Source organism: Numenius arquata, chromosome 10 (genome assembly GCF_964106895.1).
Source record: "Numenius arquata chromosome 10, bNumArq3.hap1.1, whole genome shotgun sequence".
NCBI classification, from domain to species: Eukaryota; Metazoa; Chordata; class Aves; order Charadriiformes; family Scolopacidae; genus Numenius; species Numenius arquata.
The window spans coordinates 55,880,966-55,901,439 of record NC_133585.1 but is presented as its reverse complement, the minus strand read 5'-3'; the positions used below and the strand labels follow the sequence as shown (position 1 = coordinate 55,901,439).

The 20,474-nt window shown below is 45.3% G+C and overlaps 1 protein-coding gene across 1 annotated transcript in view; it reads left to right on the top strand.

The window, feature by feature from the left end:
- The window catches only part of GALNTL6 (polypeptide N-acetylgalactosaminyltransferase like 6), a 358,790-nt gene that overhangs the window by 288,684 nt on the left and 49,632 nt on the right, over nucleotides 1–20,474 (top strand). Inside the window, exons 5-6 of the mRNA XM_074154713.1 lie at nucleotides 3,166–3,351; nucleotides 8,566–8,749. Of these exons, the coding sequence (XP_074010814.1) occupies nucleotides 3,166–3,351; nucleotides 8,566–8,749 (370 nt within the window). The remainder of the gene's footprint in view (nucleotides 1–3,165; nucleotides 3,352–8,565; nucleotides 8,750–20,474) is intronic.

Sequence of the window (20,474 nt, the reverse complement as noted above, 5' to 3'; positions counted from 1 at the left end):
TTGAGAGTTCTCTGTGAACAAGACATGCAAATTTTGTTTGTATACTTCTGCTTTTTAGCGAGTTGTTCTTTGAGCAACAAGGAGAAAACAATGAAATCGTTCAATCACGGGACTAATTGAGTAGGTGAAGGCAATTTTGGGCTACGTGATTCTGGCTTCAAAAGACGTACTGGATGTTTTAATGCAGTGCTTCACAAATCAGATGATGTGCTGTCTGAGAGAGGAGGAGGGTAGTGCAGAGAACTCATGTTTGTTCCACAGAATTTCAAGTATTATTCTGGCCCACAAAAAAATTTAAAATATTTAAAGTTTGAGAGAGCTCTTTTCCTAGGTTTGCAAGGAACCTGGAAGAATGAAAGAACAGTATGAACTACCATTGATTTCATGGAGTTCAAGCTCCAATACAACTGATGACAATCAAATTATATTATTCAGCTCTTTTGTTATTTAGCAATTGATACGAGAACAGAAAAGAATGTATCGTAGTACGATAGTTTTCATCAGCTCTCCCTGAAATGTTTTCCTGAAGAGACAGGCACTCGGCTGTCAGGATTTGCTGGCTGCAAGGTGTGAAAGGGATGAAATTAAGTCCTTTGTATAAGACTGAATTTATTTGGCCCAAGGCAAGGGATAACAATCAGAAATCATGAAAAGAGGGCATTTGTGCTAGTTCATTTAACCATCAGCGACGGCCGTATTTAACTGTCAGTGGTCAGTGAAGCCGCCTCTGAGGGGAGGCACATGAGGATGGAGGATTTGCACCATAGCCAAGGTGTTGGGTGCTCAGTTGCATCCATGGAGAGATGTGTTTGGGCTGGGTCACCTGAATCTCCTCATTAATCATCTGCTTGGGGTGCAGCAACGTGGTCTTGCTCTTGGTGGAGGGTTCCTGGGCACTGCTTGGTTCAAACTTCAGAGCTGTGGGTGGAAGAGATCAGAGGCGAGAGGGTTTCTTCAGGCACCACCTTCCGTGGTGCCTGAGGACTAACAGAAGCTATGGCATCTAACAGATTAGATTGGATTTACTTTGGAAAGATGTAATATCCTGTCACTTTGAAACTGGCTCATTTTTCATGGCTATAAGATGATACAATTTACAACAGAGAAAAAAAAAAATCCAGGTTGACAGCCCTAACAGGCTTTCTTATATTACCTGCAAGGTCTTCATAGCTTTGTTTTTAAGGTCTGTTTCCCTTCTTCTATATTCCTGTGCTGTGGGAATAGCCTCCATGGGGCTTATAAAACCAGTTTGATAAATACATGCTTTAGACAGTCTGGCACATGGGCACAAAGTGATCTGAGGCTTCATTTCACCTCAGCTCCGTCCTGACACTGAAGTGTTCCTGGTGCCTAGAATGAGTTGGGGTGGCACACGCGGCCCTTGTCCCCTCAGTGGGGTCGGCGATACAAAAGTCATCCTTCAAAGACACTGTACATCTCTTGTCGTTGCGACTGTTGGGGGCTGTGTTGGGTTTTTACTGAGTACAGAAGTAGCAAAATGGGATGAAAAATAGGTAATTCTTTTAGTCTTATTTCGGAATTAAAACTGGGTATTCTACAGTCACCCACAGAGCAGAAGACAAAAACATTTGAGGTTTATCTGAAAAGTCTTTATTTTCATTCTTTATTTGTCATTCTTTATTTTTTTTGTCTCAGACTTGGCCTTCCTCACTTGATCTCATACTTCTCCTGGGTAGGGCTATGAACACAGACTGCTCTTGCCTCAGCAGGTCTCCAAAGCATCTCTGGGTTCCTCTGTCCCAAACGCCCAAACTGGTCTCTGGTCCTTGCAGGCTGGTGTTCCCAGGTCTCGGGCCTCTCTCTGTTCAGTGTATGTCAAGGTTCCTCAGCACAGAGAAGTGTCCCATGCGGGACCCTCCCACTAAATACCTGCAACTACACACCAAGGTTTCTGCTCCTCCCCGGTCCACAGGTAGACTTGGAAAGTCTTGGGCGTTGGTTGGCTGGGAAGGGAAAGAAGGAGCATGTGCAGGAGGCTCTGCTTCAGTGGAGCTTTATTTTGTTTTAAGAAAAAACCCTGTGTTTTCTGCACTCTGACTTGTTTCCTTGTTGTCCTCAATCATGGTGTCAGCATTATACACTCCCGTGAAATGGTAGTCCTTCTGGGTAGTCCATGGCAAGCTTCTTGCAGTGTCTGAGGATGCCAGGTCTGGATTGGGGCCTGGACTGACCACCCAAGTCCAAGGAATTACAAGATGGTAGAAGAAGCAGCCGACTTGGCCAAGCTCTTTCAGTGAGACCTAGCTTGCCACACCTCCCATCACCAAATGTGGCTTGTCACCAGCTTTAGTGATTGGAGACTAAGCTTTTCTCTCTCTCTTTCCCTGCCAAATGAAATTATCAGATTTTCCCGAAGTAACGAGTCCGACAAGCTGAGCTGTGATATCAAAGACAAAAGATCAGTGTTTCAGTTGTAGCTGTACTTAGGAAGAGGCAAAACTGCAGGGTGTTGGTTTCTGTTGGGTTGGGTTATTTTTATGATCCTTAGCATGTGTTTTGAGCCAGAAATAAAAAAGGTTCCCAAAGGTGGTGTTTTCTGATACAAACAGGGCCAGGTTATGCAGATAAGAGAATCTATCAACGGCTCTATGTTTGCCGCTTAATTTTATTAGGAATAAGCTGTCCGTTTGCTTCACCCTGGTGTCCAACTATTAAGATCTCCCTTCGTGTCTGTTCCCCTTCCCATTACAAAACCAATCCAATCGTGCTAGTTTAACGTTTACTTCTTAAAAACTGCTTTCCGTGCAGAGTTGTTGGTAATGAGCTGATAGAGGGAAGGCACTTGGAAAGGCCAGTGTTGATACACCGGCACACCGGAGCGTTTGCCTGGCCCTGGGCTGCAGGAACCTGGGGGTGGATGAATGTCCTGCAGTTGTTCTGGCCATGACTCTTCCCGGGATGGCAGGTTGCCGGCAGCAACTGCAGGAAAAGGTCCAGAGTGTCAGTGCCTTCCTCCCTGAGATAAAACAGAGAGCGTTTGCCCTTTCCCCACCGTCTCAGAGAGGATTTGTGGCAGATTTTGGAGGACTTGAAGTGGCAGGAGATGGAAGTAGATAAGCTGCTTGCAGGTTGTGTGCCAACCTCTCCTTCTGTTGGCTCCTCCAGGCCTGGCACCACTGACGCTGTTTTTGCCCTTCTTTCTAGAACATTTAAAAGAGAAGCTGGAGGAGTACATGGTGCGTTTTGCCAAAGTGAGGATTGTCCGTACCAAGAAACGCGAAGGGCTCATTCGGACCAGACTGCTCGGAGCCTCGCTGGCTCGAGGAGAAGTCTTGACATTTCTGGATTCCCATTGTGAAGTCAACGTGAATTGGCTGCCTCCCTTGCTTAGTAAGTGCATGAGCCTTCTTCAGCCCTTGAAATCAGAGCGTACAGTGTAGCTTAAGCCATGGAAGCCATCTCCCACAGTGAGGAGGACGTGCCCTGGGTAGAGGTGTCAGTACGAGAGAGAACTCGGGGAAAGGCGAGCAGCTCCATTCTGTGGTTCTTGGGGCTAAAGAACAGGTAAAATTTTGAAGTACCACTAGAGTTATGATTAATTTTATTATTACTGCCACTAAATACACTGGTAAATACAGTATTATGCTACGCCCTTACTACACACCTGAAAACTTTTGTCGTGCAGGTGTTGTGCTCTTCCTTGTCTTTTGCATTCTGCTAAAACAGCTTTTGCTGTAAACGTACCCAAAACCCCAGAGTTACATCCAATAAACAACAGCAGTCGCAGTAGGGAGCTCCGGAGGAATGCTTTGCTGTTGACGACTTTGCTGGGTTCCGGCTGCAGCTGGAGAAGCTCCATTAGCCAGAGGAGTGGAAAGAATCAATTGTTGTAGCCTGGGATTTCGCTCCGGGAAACCACGTCCCCTTTTCTCCACACCTGACGATGTGCAGAGTGTGTGTGCTTTGCGAAGTCAGGGCTTTTTTTGCTAGCTGAACCAAAGAAAATTCCTGAGCTTACTATTAAAGAAATTTGTGTTAATTAAAAGAGTATGTGGGAAGTACATGACAGGGTAGGGCTTCACCAATTAACGGTTATTGTTTCTTGAATTTTGTTGCTGGGACTGCTTGGCCACATGATAAGCTGATAAAGCATTTGCGGCCAGGAAGAGATGCTGCTCTGCTAACGAACTATCACTTGAGACCAAAAAAACCCAAAATACTAGGAGCTAGTGTTTCTTCAGATCAGGAACAAGATAATGTACAAAATTCCAAGTTTATATCCTTTCTAGCTTCCATATCAAATTACCCGTACAGTCTTTTCGCTTGTTACCACTTTGCCCTTAATCACGTCATCAGCATTTTTAAAAATAATCTCCAAATGGCATAAAGGAGCAGAGGGAAATAGAGGTTTCAACAAGCCTTCCACAAGTACCTGTTAAACGCTCTGGAGTACTCTACATGTACTTTTTCCACTTTTCCTCTGCTTCCTGATTTTGCCCCACTGCACATAATACATTGCCAATGATGAAAAAATCTCAAGAAGATTCTCATTCTCGCCCTCTGCAACCCTTTGCTAAGCCTTCTGTTTTGCCAACTTAGACATGGGAAAATTGCAAGTGACAAAACCAGTTCTTTTTCTTGCTTTCTTGTCTGAAATGAAGGTACATTGAGCTGGGTTTCCCCCTATAAAAACTGAAAAATAAACAGGATGGTCACAAAGGATTCGTAGTTGCAGCTGGGTCACAGTTGGGTATCGAACTGTTGATCTCAATCCTCAGCCTCGAGCCACAAAACTGGAAGGATGCGGGAAGCTTCATCAGGGACCAAGTCCCAGCTCTCCTTTCAGGTGGAGTGAGATCTTTCTACATACAGTAGAATACCCACGGCTGACCAGCCAGGGCACCTGGAAATCAGTCCTGAGGAGTACTGAAGCCCAGAGTCAATAGGCTTTGTTTTGAAAGAAAAAGTAGAGCGTTACATGAAGAAGGACGACGAGAGAGTGAACACGCAGATAGCATGGTTCAGGACGCCCTGTTTTCCTGAAGGGATGAAAGAACTTTCTCATAACTGGGAGGTGGCAAATATTTACTATAGTGAAATCAGATGACACCTGGCTACTAATAATAGTAAAGTTAATGTACTTTTTGCAATTGTTTATCTAAAGATCTGTCTTGTGATTCACCCGGCACCGCATGTGACAGTGTCGTCCAAGGAGAGCCCAGCAGAGGACGTGTTGGGTGTTTATGGCCTGGGAGCTGCCCTGTTTGAGCTCTGGCTGTACCTGCAGCCAGGTTTTGTTCAAAATCAGACCCTGAAAGTCAAGGAGGATGGGGAGGTGGTGAGGAAACTGAGAGCAAACACATAAAGGCAGTTCTCAAAGTTATTTTGGTGTCAGAATTGACTGTCCCTTTGCAGAGGGAAGGAGGATGGAGTTACTTGAGTACTTGGTCGGTATCTAAATAGCCCCATGGAGCTGAGCCACAGTTGTTTTGAGTTACGGTCCTTTGTTTTGTGTCCTTGCAAACAGGGGCAAAATGGCTTTGGTTTTTTTTATTTTCTTTCAGCTTTGGGTCTCTAAACTGAGACAAGCCTCTCGGAGTTTTGCCGGCTGCTCCCTGCTGTGGCAGCCATAGCCGTGTGAGGTGCGGGCAGACACGGCTGTGTCTGGGGGTAAATCAACAGGAGGAGGATGTGGCTGGGGCTGGGGGTGCCGAGGCTGAGCCTGGGGGAGCAGGAGTTATTGCAGGTGGAAACCGAGCGGGAAACCAGCGGAGATGCAGGTACCGCTTTCCCCCCAAGGATGCTGCGGGAGATGGACGGTAGGTCAGTGGTGCCACAGGCAACCACAACTAGGTTTCTCAAACAACAGGTGGGTTTTTTTCCTGACCAAGGCTTAACTATGTCATGATTAGGTCAGGCTTAGCGAGTTATCAAGACGCCTGCCAGCTATAGCTGTCCATCTCCACATCTCAGCCAGGGTGGAGACTGGGAGTGCAACTGCTTCCCACAGGTCAGATAACGAGAGGTCCTTCGCTGAGCCACTCAGGTGTTTTCACCACCTGTAACCCCATATTTAAGTCAGAAAATAAGAGTATTTGCCATTACTTTGAAACAAGCACCTGAAATCAAAGGGGTGCATCTTTCTCTAAAAGATAAAACTTAAATTTTTGAGATAGTGACTTACCCAGTATTGAAAACTTCTGTTTATTGTCACACGTGTACACCCTGTGTGATAGTAAAAGTGTTGAATTCAAATATGTATCTATATATTGCTTAAAATTGCCAGGGCGAAAGCTCTGAGCAGTGCTCCCTCTTTATCCCATGCTTTCCCTCAAATCTGCAAGGTTTGTACTTGCACAATGACGCTTATCCATCTGTTCCTCCCTTGATCTGCCGGACGTGTGCATTGAAATAACACGTGGAAATTTTCAGCCCGGTAGGACTTTGTGAGAGGCTGATGAGCAAAGGCAGTGGAAAAGAACCTCCAAAGCGTTTCAGCTGTGACGTTGGGGCTCTGGCGTTAGGGGCAGGTGGGGCAGAGAGCAGTGGCTGCAAAGGCAGCGGCATCTTCACGTGTGTGAAGCTGTGATACCAGCCCTGCAGCCCTTTTCCCTGTTTCCTAAATTTATATTGGGGCTATTTAAGCCTAAGGAGTATATATGAAACTACATTATTTTAGGCATTGAGGCTGCAAGTTTGATCACTCCGCCTTTTGCTTTGCATGACTACAAACACCCTGGTTTCTTCAAAAGTCAAGGTCTTCATGTGGTTCCTCATCATCTCTAGAACATTTTTGGGGCTGAGAAGTCAATTCTGCAGATACACACGAGAACAGGCAGGCGAGCATCATCTTACTTGCAAAATCCTTGCAGAGCTGTAGAAAGGGAAACTGGGATTGAGTCTGAGCGTTGCTCAGATAATTTTCTCCCCGTCTCTCCCTGTGTGTGACTCCGAGATTCCCAGTCCTTCCCTCTATTTAAAGGCAGCAGCCTCTGAAGATCCCGAGAAGGATGCTGATGTTTTATGAGTCTGCCTTTCACCTGCTCCAGCCAAATCAATCCCATTTAGTCTCTCTCCCCCAATCAATTTAGAAGGGGGGGGATCAGAGACAGATTATTATAAGCCCTGTAACTATTAGCAGGACCATCACAGGGAAGAGATTATGTAAAAATGACTTTACATAATGATTACAGATAACACTACACAGAATAGCAGAGAATGTAATTATATTTGGCAGTAGCAGCAGTAATGCAGCCATTATGTCGGAGATGAGTTTCCTGGAATTCTGTGAGAGCCTGTGCTTTAAATTTATTTCACTATTAAAGGATAAGGATGTAAAAAGCTGCTGAACTTCCATGCACAGTGTTCTCTCACTCGCGGTCAGCTTTGTTCCCCCCTTGGACAGTCCCTAAGCAACAACTGAGAATAAATATGAAAATTACAGACATTTTGTTAAAACAACCTTTTTTCTTAATTTCAGTCCTTCAGAAGCAAGGGAGCAGAATCTGTTATTAATCATTACACCAACATTACCCGCCTTTCTATCTAAGTGTTCGTTCCGCACTCAGCCCTCTGATTTTATTTAGTGTATTATTAAACACCAGTGAAATCTAATCCTTAAAAACAAACAACAAACTTTCCAGGTAGGCTCTACAATGTATTACGTTTTGTAAAAGTCTAGACTACCGTTTGGGGAATAAGCTTTATTATACTTGGAATTTTGAGATTTTGTTTTTTTCCCAGGGTTCATAGATAGTTTTTTCTACTGTCCTTTCATGCCAACACAGCTACGGATTTTCCCTTGACCTCCTAATTTCAGACCATTATTCTTCTGCCCCGTTCTTGCAGTTGGAATATCTTTTTTACTTTTCTTTCTTTCCTGAGGAGCGCTATGGGCTTGAGCAGTGGGATTCAGCAAAGCAGACTCGGTACCCTGCCCTGGTACCAGAGATGGGGATTTGGTTCAGCCTCATGGTTCTATATTTAAAAAAAGAAAAAAAAAGAGACTCCTTTCTTTACAAAGCAGGTGAGGAAGAATAATAGTGTGGAGCGTTCTTTATATCTCAAAAAGTACCAAAAAAAAAAAGGACACAAGCCCTGTTTTGTTCTTGGTGCTGGCGTTTGCCTTTAATCTGTGGGGTTTGATCTCCAAGCTGGTGCACACGGAGCCGCGGGAGCAGCGGCTGGAGGGTCGCGAGGGCTGAGGCTCACGTTTAGGAGCACAAATCGCTCTTGCCATTCACCCTTCCCACGGCTGCAGGAGGGTTTTCACATTTTCCTCGCTGGCTCGTTCCCGGCTGACAGATTGGGGACAGCCCGGAGTAGCAAAGTGACAGAGATAGAGCTGCGTGGCCTCCTGCGGGTCTCGCAGGATTGTGCCCCCCTTTAAAGAACTGTAAATGCTTCTAATCATTGCCCAGCTGCATTAAGTCCACTTTAGATACGGGTTTGATACAGGTTTGAAAAATGAAATGGTGCGGGGCCCGCCGGGAGCAAAGCCAGCAGTCGTCAAAGGCGGGAGAGCCGGCGGGACTGGCTGTGCAGTGCCGTGATGGATGGCTGGGCGAGACGTGCCGGCTCCTATTCTCTGCTTTCATTTTTCAGACCAGATTGCACTAAACCACAAAACCATCGTGTGCCCCATGATCGATGTCATCGACCACAACCACTTTGGCTACGAGGCGCAGGCGGGGGATGCCATGCGAGGAGCTTTTGACTGGGAGATGTACTACAAACGGATCCCCATTCCTCCGGAGCTCCAGCGGGCTGATCCCAGCGACCCCTTTGAGTAAGTAGCGGTGAAGGGCAGAGCGGGAACGTGACGCCGAGCCAGCAAAGGCAGCAACTCTGGCAGAAGAACCTAAGCCCGGAGATGTCCATGTAGGCCACTTCGTACTAATGAAGCAAAGAGCTTCTGTATGGGGGTTATAAAGCCTCAAAACTAGGGAAAAAAGGTCAGGGCAACAAGTTGCAGAATTTGCAAGCTGTGCCTGGAAGCACAAACCTCACCCAGCTTTTCTAGCCCAGTGGCTGTACGGAAAAGAAACAGGCACATACTGGTATTTAAGGGAAAGTATTGGCATTGGACAAGGAGCCGACATGACTGCAATTATTCTGTTTATTCCACAGACTTCCCAAACAGGCTGCAGGGTAATGTTTGCTTTGCTGGAGGTTGATGCAATGCATCGATAGCTGGTTCTGCCCTTTGTTTATGACTGATGGTATTGCTGTTGTACATGTATTGCTGTAACCGAAACACGGGGCTGTCAGACCTGGACACTCTCCAGCTGGTTTGTAAATAATTTCTGATAAGCCAGCCTCCGGTCGCAGTATGTATAGATCAGCTCATTCACAGGAGCGATCTCCTGCTTTTCATGAAGGTAGATCATCTCTTTCCCTTATCCCCTTTTCCCCGCTTCTTTTTTTCTCATGTGAGGACCAGCTAGGGTTAAGCGCATCAGCAGGGAGAGGACGGACGGACAGACAGACAGACGGGGTTCGGTGTGGCAGTCCCCAGGTCTCTCGGGGCGCATCCCTGCAGGGCTGGCTCCGGTGCTGCCTGTAACCCCTGAGGCTGAAACTCCCCGCTGAGGGTTTTGGCAGTTTAGAAACTCAGCATTTTCCCCTCCCCCTGGAAACAACAGCAACAGAAACCTGTGTCTCTGGCCCAGACTCTGCACTGTTTTGAAGTAATGGATCTGATTCCTGCAGAAATTGACCCTTATATCCAGGGAATGACCGGCTCTGTATAGGGAGAAGTAGAGAATTGCAGCATTTCGTGGGTTATTTTCATTATTCTGCCTGTTCTTTTTAGCTTATCTCCATCTAGTCCCATCAGTCTTCATCTCGCTTTGGCGTAAGTGCTGATGAAGTGCTTTCCATCAGCGGCCAGTGTGACTGCTCCACGACACAGATGTAGCCCATGCAATCACACAGCACTCCAGCGTTGCTCCATTGCTCTCCCACGAGTCTTCCAAGTCCTCTGAGCCCTTGTAATTTCCTGCCACTTACTGAACGTTACCTGGCACGTGATAGGATTTGGTTCCACAATCAACGTTTGGGTATCAGTAAACTTCTCTACGGCCAGCGTTGCTATGGGGTGGCTTATCAGCCATTTGGCACGCCTGCAGTTTGTAGCGTGCATCTCCCAAAGAGGAGAGGGGTCCAGAGAGGAGGCACTCGGGGGAGAATTCTCCATCAGATGAGGCTTCATGGCTCTGTGCTGTGCAGAACAGACGTGGCGGTTCCACATGGACTGCCCTTACCATCAGCACGGCCACCGCGGATGCCCACCTCGCCCTGCCTGCACCCGTACGACACATGGATACATGGCTTTGTGAGGAACAGCACATCAGAGAATCACAGAATAGTTTGGGTTGGAAGGGACCTTAAAGCCCATCCCATTCCACCCCCTGCCCTGGGCAGGGACACCTCCCACCGGACCAGGTTGCTCCAAGCCCCCTCCAGCCTGGCCTTGAACCCCTCCAGGGATGGGGCAGCCACAGCTTCTCGGGGCAACCTGGGCCAGGCTCTCACCACCCTCACAGCAAAGGATTTCTTCCCCACCGTGGCAGCGGGACTGAGGGCTGCCTGAGCCAGGACGGCATCTTTGCTCAAAAGCACCCTCTGCCTGGAAGGGCGAGGGCATGGAAGTGTTTTAGATAGTCAGGATGAATTTTGCTTGAAGGAGGAATTATTTTGTAATTCAAAGTCAGTACTGCTTTTCTCCTAGGGCCTTCTCTGCTGACACCTCCAGCTTTTAATACCTTGCTTACAACAGGAACGGTAAACGTTACAAACCACTTTAGATATCAGTAACTTAATTGACCGAGACAGCTTCTATAGAATTAGAGACAGAACAGTTTTCCTTTAGGTGCATATGCACAGAAACTAGGAATAGCTTCAGCCAGCACCAAAATTATGGTACTATTTTGTAAGCAGTAGGGATTTTACTTTTTTATTTAGGTTAAATATTTTACTATTGGTACCCTAATAGCTTTGTTTCTTGCCAGCAGCATCAGATCTGAGCTGATCCTTAATGAACTGGAAAATTGCCAGCGTTTTTAGTAAAACACCAGCAAATAATGGGCACGTGATCCAAAAATTGTGCTGATGAGTTTTTTTTCCCCTTGGTTAAAATGCCAACTCAGTATGTGTGTGTTAACCAGAAAAGGTGGCACCAGCCTAAGAAATAACATACACAAACCCAGATCAAGCTAGAGGAGACCTAAGAGCAGACACTGTATTTCCTGAACGATTTGTTTGCTTTCCATCTCCACAAGAGCTCCCAGCCGGCCCAGTGCCGAGGTCAGGCACGGATGATGTACTAGCACCAACCTGGGAGCCACATCGCAAATTTATAACTGCATTTGGACTGCATTTGTCTACAAAATGTACCGGTTTGGTTCAGGTGCAGATTGTCACAGGCCAGGCCAAGTTTCCCGTCGGTTTCACTGAACCGTACTGTAGCCATAGAAAACGTATTTTCAGTCAAAGCTCCTATGTGAATTATTGGTTATTGCTCTGTGCTCACTGCAGTGTTTAGGAAAGTGTAAGAACTGTTCCATTAATGGATCTCAGGTAGCCTTTAAGATTAGCTGTTTTTCTAAAAGATCGGTGTTGCTGTTTTTCAGGATACGTTGAATCCTTAGAGACGTGGAAATTGGACTTCGCCCCTAATAATGTTGCCTTCCCCTCCAGAGACTAACTCTGTGAACTCCCGGTGGATTCCCCTTTCTCATGTGCCAGGGGAACAACAGGAGTTTCATGTTGCCTTCAACTGAGCTCATCACACTTGGCTGCAGGGGTTTTTTCTCTTGCGAGAAAACTACCCCAGTGTATTCTGAAGGGGGCTATTTTCCTCTGGTGCGTTCAGGGTTGTGTAAACTACGCAGAGCAAATTGGTGCTCTGATGTATTGTGGGAAATTGTCAGACAATCCCGAAATCATCATCGTGTCATGATGATGCTCGTTGTCTTGATCCCAGGGTAAACGATTGTTCAGCAGGATTTGAGATGACTTGTGGAATTTTTCTTCTGGTCTCCAAGCAGGGAGGACCAGAGATGTTTATCTCCTTTGTGGCGAGGGTCACCGCGGCTTATTGTCTCTCGCTGGTTTGTTTTTCTGTCGTGACAGAGGTTTGGAACATGGGACGTGTGGGTTTGGGACGTCAGAGCATGCTCTTGTTTCTGTGGTGCACACGTTCTAGTCTCTGGAGGAGTTTGCCTAACCCAAGCTGCTTAAACTGATAGGGTAACCTCGTTACTGTAATGGACTGTGATGTACAGCATGCCGGTTGATATGATTTAGCAGCCTGTCTGGGCTAAGAGTTCTGTGGAAGCTTAAAGTTTGATGTGCTGGATCCTGCTGGGGATGACTGCTCTTTATTCCCTGGCAGCACTTACGTTGCATCAATTTGTGTTGTCAGATGCCCAATCTGAAAACGGGCACCAGTGTCCATTCGTGCCAACAGCAATATATTTTTAACCAGACAAGAAAACAATTCAACTCAAAAAACTATTTGGAACAACCACAAACTAATCGAGAGGTTTAACGTAGCACAGGTTGGTTTGGGTAGGAACGAGCTGTTACAGGTCCTTGGAGCAGTTTCGTGGTGGTGTAACTTGATGGTACAGGAGGGAGGGAAAGGTGAGACCTAACTGCATTGCTACTGAATTGGAACTCAGGATGGAAATCCTAACCCATGAGAGAAGCGTTGGGCTGCTTACTGGACACCAAGACCTCTAGCGCCCATCTGGGAAAGTTCATGGTGTTTTGGTGTATGACCACTCCTTACTCCAAGAGTTCCTTGTTTCTGAGGTATAGCCATCATCTCCAGACCTCCCCAAAGGGACACGAAGCTGAAGAATCCTGTAGTTCTAGCAAAGGGCCAGAACAATTGTTTGGCCAATACTGGGCTGGCCAAGGAAGCAGAGCCAACTTTGTGACCTCTGATGAGGCAGTTTGGTTCCTGTACTCAGTTTCCTATCTATAAAATAGGAATAGAATCACTCCACCATCCCAAGGCTACTTGGGTGTGAGTCTGGCAAAGGTTGTAGGATTGAGATCTCACCATAATAGCAGCCACCTATGGTTTATGGAAGTACTTTTTGGTAAAATTTTGGACATGGGATGAAATGAGGTGGTCAGTACATTTTTTCTCTTCCCTTTCATCACAGATTCTCGACCCTGGGTGTAACGTGCAGCCTTAATGCAGCCAGTTGTGTGTTGGACTGGCAGATTACTTGGCACTTTCTCTTGAATTGCCTATCTAAAATCATATTATTACTATGCAAGCTGTTGTCAGCGTGCTCTTTTATTTGAATCTGACATACCCTCAGAAATACTCTCCTTTTTTCTGCGGCTCCTTGCTTTCAGTATTTCTCCTTACTCTCAGTATTTATCTATACTTTTTACAGCATGTTGGTGTAAAGAAAGTCTTTGCTAAGGCTGCGTTTCAGATCTGACAAGAACTTTTACAATTTTATGATCATTTTCTGTAGTTCAGAAAGTGTTTGGACAATGATTTCTGTTCTATAGTTCCCAGTGCTTTATAGTCTGTGTCTTTTATGGCTGATTTCTGCCTATAAACATATTCATAAAACCTCTCACAACCAGAAACAATCGTCTATTTTTTTAAAGCCTGAGTATAATCTACCGTTTTGAGCTGCGCTGCGGGAGTGTTTGATGCAAAGGCGTTATTCTACAGAGAGGCCATCTCCAACCAGTGTGAGTGTGTGTAACTTAAGGTCTTGATTTATTGTTTTGACAAGCGATGGTCTGTAGAAGACTGTTATTGGAGATCACAGGAGCTGTTACAAACTGCCATCCACCCTTGGCCCCATGGAAATCTCAGAAATTTTTTTGAGTGAGAAATGCTTGCGCTCACACACACCGTTTGTGAGTGAAGATATGCATATTCAATCATTTTCTCCCGCCTGTGGTGGGATTTCCGTGATGAGGTTCTGGACAACCAGCACATTTTCTCTGAAAGCCGGTTCAGCAGAGACTACTATAGAGTGTAACCCATCACAGTAAAAAAGAAAGAGAAAAAAAAAAAAAAAGGAAAAAAAACCCAAAACTGTCAAGGATAAAAAGCTGCTGGTGGTGTAATTTTTATAACCTCCCCAGAGTCACTCAAGGAATTAGTCGAGTCCTACATACACACTGAATTGGCTAGATTTGGGTTTGATACACGACTTTTGCCTTGACTGTTGCCAGTGGCTTGTGCCTCCCAAGACAAAAGCAACCTAATTTTGTTCCTGACGTCTCGATGCCGCAGTACCAAAGTAGCTATGATTTTCTGCTTCCGTGGAAACTCGTATTTCCAATTTTCTTTCACGCTTGGAGCCTCACGGTTAGCATAGAACTGTAAACATTTTGAATGTAACGTTCCCTGAGCTGTTAGCCTGCTACTTCACACAAATATTAACTTTAGAGCTCAGCAGTCTCTGTGCCCATATGCTGGGGCAGATTCACAGAGCGGGTCACCCAAACTACCAGTAATTAGAAAACTAAGTAGTTTCTGGGCGTGAATTTAGTATTGCTTTACATCAAAAGCTCTGGGATGGTGGCCAAGGAGAAGGCAGAGCTGTGTTGCTCAGCGCATGCAGGTGAGCTGTTTAACGTGCTATCCATACGGGTGACTTGGCTTTCCAAACAATAAAATCACGTCCCAACAATTTCCCATGAAGAAAAAGAAATCAGCCTTTTAAAATAATTATTTCTATTTTTAATTGTATATTTTCAAGCTGTTTTCTCTAGAACTTTCACGCAGAATTTGGTGACACCTATTGGTACTGTGAAACAGAAGCCCAACACTTCTCTTGCATTTCTGCCTTCTCTCAGCTTTTGTGGTGTTTACCAGCAGGGAGCTGGGAGTGACACCTGTGCCCGCTTCCCTTCCTGTTCGGTGGTGGTTGGGTTTTCTTTAAAGAATGACCTGTTGCTGCCTAAAGCCTCAGTCTAGTGCCACAGTTGCTTCCAACAGAGAACACAGACTAAACCGACTAGTTTTGTCAGACCCCTCTGTGCCAAATCTCTACGTTCCATACCTGCTCGTTGGCTCAAGTTTACTACTAACGAGCGTCTGTCCAGTACGAGGGGATGGGGTTGGGGTGTCATTTCCCCCTTACTCTACAGGGTCTGCCAGACACCCCACAGTATCTCAGCGTTCTCCTTCCCTGTGCCCGTGGCTCGTTTCTCAGCAGCAGCCATCAGCTCAGCGTGGCTTGGAAGCATCCTCACCCACCGATACGCACCTCATTTTTTGTCCTCTCAGGATAATTCTGCCTGTCCATCTCTCTGGGCGTAGGTCCCTCTTAGCCCTGAGGTGCAGAGATTTTTCCTGGCTTCCACTCTGAAGAAATTAAGCTGCCAAAGCGGTGTGTGCTGGAAGCATGAAAGGAAGGGGCTGGGAAGAAATTTATATATAGCCAATGTTTCAGCGCTATTCTTATCTCATCAGAAACTTGCCTGCCACAGCTTTAACCCCTTTATATTTTGTCATGTACAATGGGAGGAGACCTTTTAAGTACTTGAGGAGTCATGTCTGATCAGTTCAGTGTTCATTTTCAAGCAAATTATCTCATTTTTTTTCAGTCTCTCTTAATAAGTCATGTTTTCTAGGTCTCTGATTATTATCTTTGCTCTCCCTGGACTTTTTCCATACCGAGAGCAGATTCCAGCCAAAGCCTGGAATTGGCAGGTGACTTTGCCTGTCTCGGAGGTTATATTCCTGTTTGTATTTCCTTGATGTTGTTGATTCCTGCCAGGCTTGTGCTGTGGAGTAACCGCCACATCATTCTCTGCAGAGCTGGGATCCAGCCAAGCGCTCGTCATTCTCCTCTGGTAACTCAGATTTTACACGTTTGAAGGCAAGGCATTTGTCTTCCTATCTATTTGAAGTGCCAGGTCCAAGAAGGTGATCTGTCTTCATTATCCCTAGATCAGTGTGATATGCTGTGGCTGAGCATCTTGAGAATTTTCTCTTTTTTGCCTTTCTTCACCTCACTTCTCCAGTTTGCTAAGAGTTTTGAATTCTGATTAACCCTCCAATTTTTGCAGCCTATTGCAATGTTATTTGAGGTTCATGCAAATGGCAAAGTCTGTTCTAAATCCTGATTGTAAGCATGTCCATTCGGTCCGTGCCAGAAATCAAGATTTGCGAAGTCTCTGGCTTTCCAACCATCTAGTGGTCCCTCCATTTTCTCAGCCGAAAATGCAGCATCTGCCATTCTCTGGCTCTGGAAAATTTGTCAGCTTTGAAAGCCCTTGCTCCCTGCTGAACAAATCTTTATAAACTGGAACAGGAGACTTTCCACCCCATGCTCTAGATGGCATCAGATTTACGGCACGATCGCAGCTGGCTCTTCAGGTAGGTCCCTTTCAGACCTGAGACCAAGGTGCAGGTCCTCATGGGCACCTCGTGTTCCAAACTGGTGCAGTTGTGCACAAAACCCAGTTTAAAGCTTTAAAGAGTTGCTGGATTGCAGCGTGCAGGTTTTTGAATCAGGTGCAGGACAACGTTTGCAGACACCCTCTGAAGACAGTTTCTGTTTCGATGTTGGGTTATGGGTGGGTGCCTTTAGCAATGGCTGTCGGCAGGTTTTGCATCTCTCTGACAGTGGTTACATCTCTTCCCCGTTTCTGTAGCTGTTAACCCTGGCAGTTACCTGTGAAGCAGATCTGTTATCTGAGACTTGAGTGAGAAAACAAGAGTTAATACAAATTTTGTCTAAAATATTTGGAGAGTTCAGTGTAGGCATTGACATGATGAGAACCTGAGAAATAAGATATACAAGGTCACATCCTGATTTATCCCCAGGTACACTAGCATCTGTTTTCTTTAAGTAACCAAAATATCCTTATTCCAGCTGGAAGACAAGTTTTGCCAAGAGGCAAAGGCAAACGTGAGGTGAAAATTATGGTAAACACTCCAAATTTCGCTGTATTAGGTCATTTATAAAATGCTGTGCGTATCATTTGAGAGACTGGGAACAAATGAGGCTGAAAAGAGTTGACGTTTGTTGTTCCATAAACTGCCAAGTCCCATTTATGAGGGAGTAAGATTCATGTCAGCTTTGCTCATGGAATCATAGAAGGTTTTGGGCTGGAAGGGACCTTAAAGCTCCTCTCGTTCTGCCCCCCTGCCCTTGCCTGCCAGGAGAGAGGAGACCCCGCTCCCCCCCACTCCTGTTCCTCCAGCAGAAAGTTCAGCTGATTCTGCAGAAATTCCCTGGGTTATTTTTTTTTGTGCTCGGGTAAAATAACCCCTCTGTTTTCCCATGACTACAAATGACCTGGGGACACGGGGTGAATTTGGAGCCAAAGGGGTGGTGGTGAGCCAGGAGTGCGGTGAGACAACAGAAACCACATTTTTTCCTCTCAAAGCACTCAAGGAAAAGGGAAACGTTGGGGAAGGAAGTCATTTGGAGCAGTTTTTTCAGACCCCACGGTCTGGAGACCTCAGGGTGGTGGTTTCCAAGGGCCTCCCAGAAGGGGCTGATGGAGAACAAACCCGTGGAGCTCTTGGCCCACAGAAACGGTGACCACACTAAAGGTCCCAGCTTGCGGCTTCACGAGAGGTTTTAGTGCCCAGCCCGTTTCCCAGGGATTCTTTTTGACAGAAGGACAGTTTAAACAGCAAAACTGTGCAAAGCACAATCTTACTTTGTTCAAAGGACATTCAGGGAAGAAGAATAATCCTTCGTTAGCTGTAGTTACAATATATATAATTAGGTGATGTAGCTAAGTCATACGGGCCCTGTTATTTCAAGGATGTTCTCATTTGACCTTAAAATCAAGCAGCATAACCAAAACAAATTATTATAGATGTCCAACTATATTGCCTTAATTTTTACACTTTATCTTATATTGCTGTAATTGTTTGCATTTCCATTTCTGCTAAATAGGGACATTATTATTTTTTGCTAGCAGAGGGATGTTAAGAGACAGCATTGCATTGTTTGTAAATCACAAGATATAATTGCTGTTGCAACTAATTTCCAGTATGATTCCTATAATGATAATTTAATAGATTCATAAATTTTTAATACCAAACCAGAGTATTGTGACTATCTCAATGGAAGCGCTAATACTTTAGGAACGTTCATATATTTACTGGAAGGTAATAACACGCTCATAGTCTCTGTAGGCATGAAAGGACTCGGGACTTGTGAAAATGTAGGTATTGGGATGACTGAAACTATACTTTTTTTTTATACTGCTTTTTTTTTTCTTAATGTGGTATAACAGAATACTGATCAAGCTTTTTTAAAATACTTGGCAACACGTGGTCAGGTGTTAGAAAATATGTCTTTTGACACCTGTTTAACTTTTGGCCTTTTTCCGTTCATGAGCAGTTTGTTGACCATGGAAGTTTGTGAAGCTGGGGGGGCCCGGCTGGCCGCAGGCTGGGAGAACGTCCCTGGCCAGGGGGGCTGAGAGACAGGCACCAACCGTGGACAGATTTCATCTGTCTCATCTAATGCTTATTAAGAAATCTAACCTCGGTTAAATTGTGTTATACAAACCTTCACGTGTATCAAGGACTCTGCCAAATTGCTGGTTTCGGCAGTAATTCCTGGACTTACGTCTCCACCTACTGGCTGATGGGGCAAAGTCCCTCAAATGTTAGTTTAAATGAAATCCAAGTAGTGTTTTGTCTCTGAAAGCTTTTCGTAGGATATTAAAATCATTACCCACCTACAGATCCTTTCAGTGGGACTGCACGAGCACATCCAAGAGGGAAGTACAGAGTAGTAGAAGGTTATTCCTGTGTAATACAATAGCGCCTAATAGGATAACAAGGATGATGTCACTAGGGAAAGGATTTTTTAAAAAAGAATCAGAAAAATCTGTTGTAGCAAAGAACTCAGACAGCAGACCCATAGGGTGATTGTCAGTGTTGGCATCCAGAAAAAAAAAAAAAAAAAGGAAAAAAGCCCAAACAAAAAAAGATCCTAATAGCAGTTCAGAGGTTGGCAAAGAGAAGAGGCTGAAATTTAGTAACAAAAATGTTCAAAGGGGACTGATAATGAGAATTTCATCCCTTGGTAAGAGCAGAGGCAGAGAAATGCTGTTTGACAAAGCCGTCTCCTCAGCCTGCGGTGGAGTCTGCCCATCCTCATTTCCCCAGGGAGACCACGGAATAAATAGGCACAAAATTCCAGCATAGGGATTTCTTTTGTACCTTAATTTTCTCCAAAGATTTTGCTTTCTTGTTCTTTATGGTGAGGCTTTCACCTGTGGGAGCTGATGTTGTGTCCTCTCTACCTGATCCTTCAAATCTTTGACTGGCATTTCTACTTAATTTCTGCTTAATTAGCAAGTATCTGGCTTCAGAAAGCTTCCTACTGAAGATACATCAGTAAAATCATAACTATTATGAGGCATTTTAAGTGCACAATCTCCCTAATAGTCATATAAAGAGTAAATACAATGGGGAAACTAGAAATCTGGTGCTTGGGCTGAGTGATAGTAACTCACACACACACACACACACTTCCACAGAGGCTTGGTTTGGATCCGATGCCCCATCAGGTGCATCTACACAACAGTCGTACCAGCCACTGAGAATTCAGTATTTTTTCCTGCGGAAGTTCATGTCAAACAGTGCTAGAATCCAGATGCCAAATGAAGTAGGTTTCTTCCAATTTTTTTTTTTGCTCTGAGCAATTTCTTCAAAGAGTTACAGAAATAACACAAAATAGGAGCGTGCCCTGAATGGGAAAACAGCTATTACCCAGCTGGAAAAGAAATTTTCCAGAAATGTGGAAGGGAACTGAAAGAAGCTTGAAAGGCACTTTGATCTGTGTCTGTAAACAGATATTAATTACCGAGTGCGACAATAGCTGCAGTTATCAAGGCAGCCAAGTTTTGAATGGATTCATTTGACTCAGGTAGAGAAAAATTTAATTATGAAACTTTATTAAATGGATTTGAACTTTTCTGCATGTCGTGACGTTCTGGATGTACTGGAGAATCCAACACATGCCGGGAGCAGAGCTGAAGGAGGAGGAGGTGGAGCTGGAGCCGTAAAGCCCCTCACCAGCAGGACTCCAGAGGCTTCCAGCAGCTTGGCGGCAGCAGAGGTGATGCCTCGGGTCTCTGGAAACGCTGCTCTTTCTGGAAAGGAGTTGAACACACCTCAGCAGCCAGGTTCTTTAAAAGTATTTGATGTGTCAGATAACTCCCCATCTGTGGCTAAAGAGAAATCACATCCTGTGTCAGTCTTCCCTTCCGTGGCCTTCTGCCGCCTCTTCTCAGAAGGTTCTACATCCACAGTTCTCTGGTTGCTCTGGCAGAACTCTGCATTTAGTTCCATCTCTCCTTTTTTTGAAAGCAGCTGGCTGGATTGGCATGGAGCATCGTACAGCCTGCCATCCCCGGCAGCTCTGTGGATCTATGTCTGCTGGAGAGATCTCTGCTAGCGGACCGTAAAGTTGCGTTAGCCCTTTCTGAAGCTTATCCGCTGCTTCCTTCCCCCCTTCCTGAAGCCTCTGCCCCTGCGT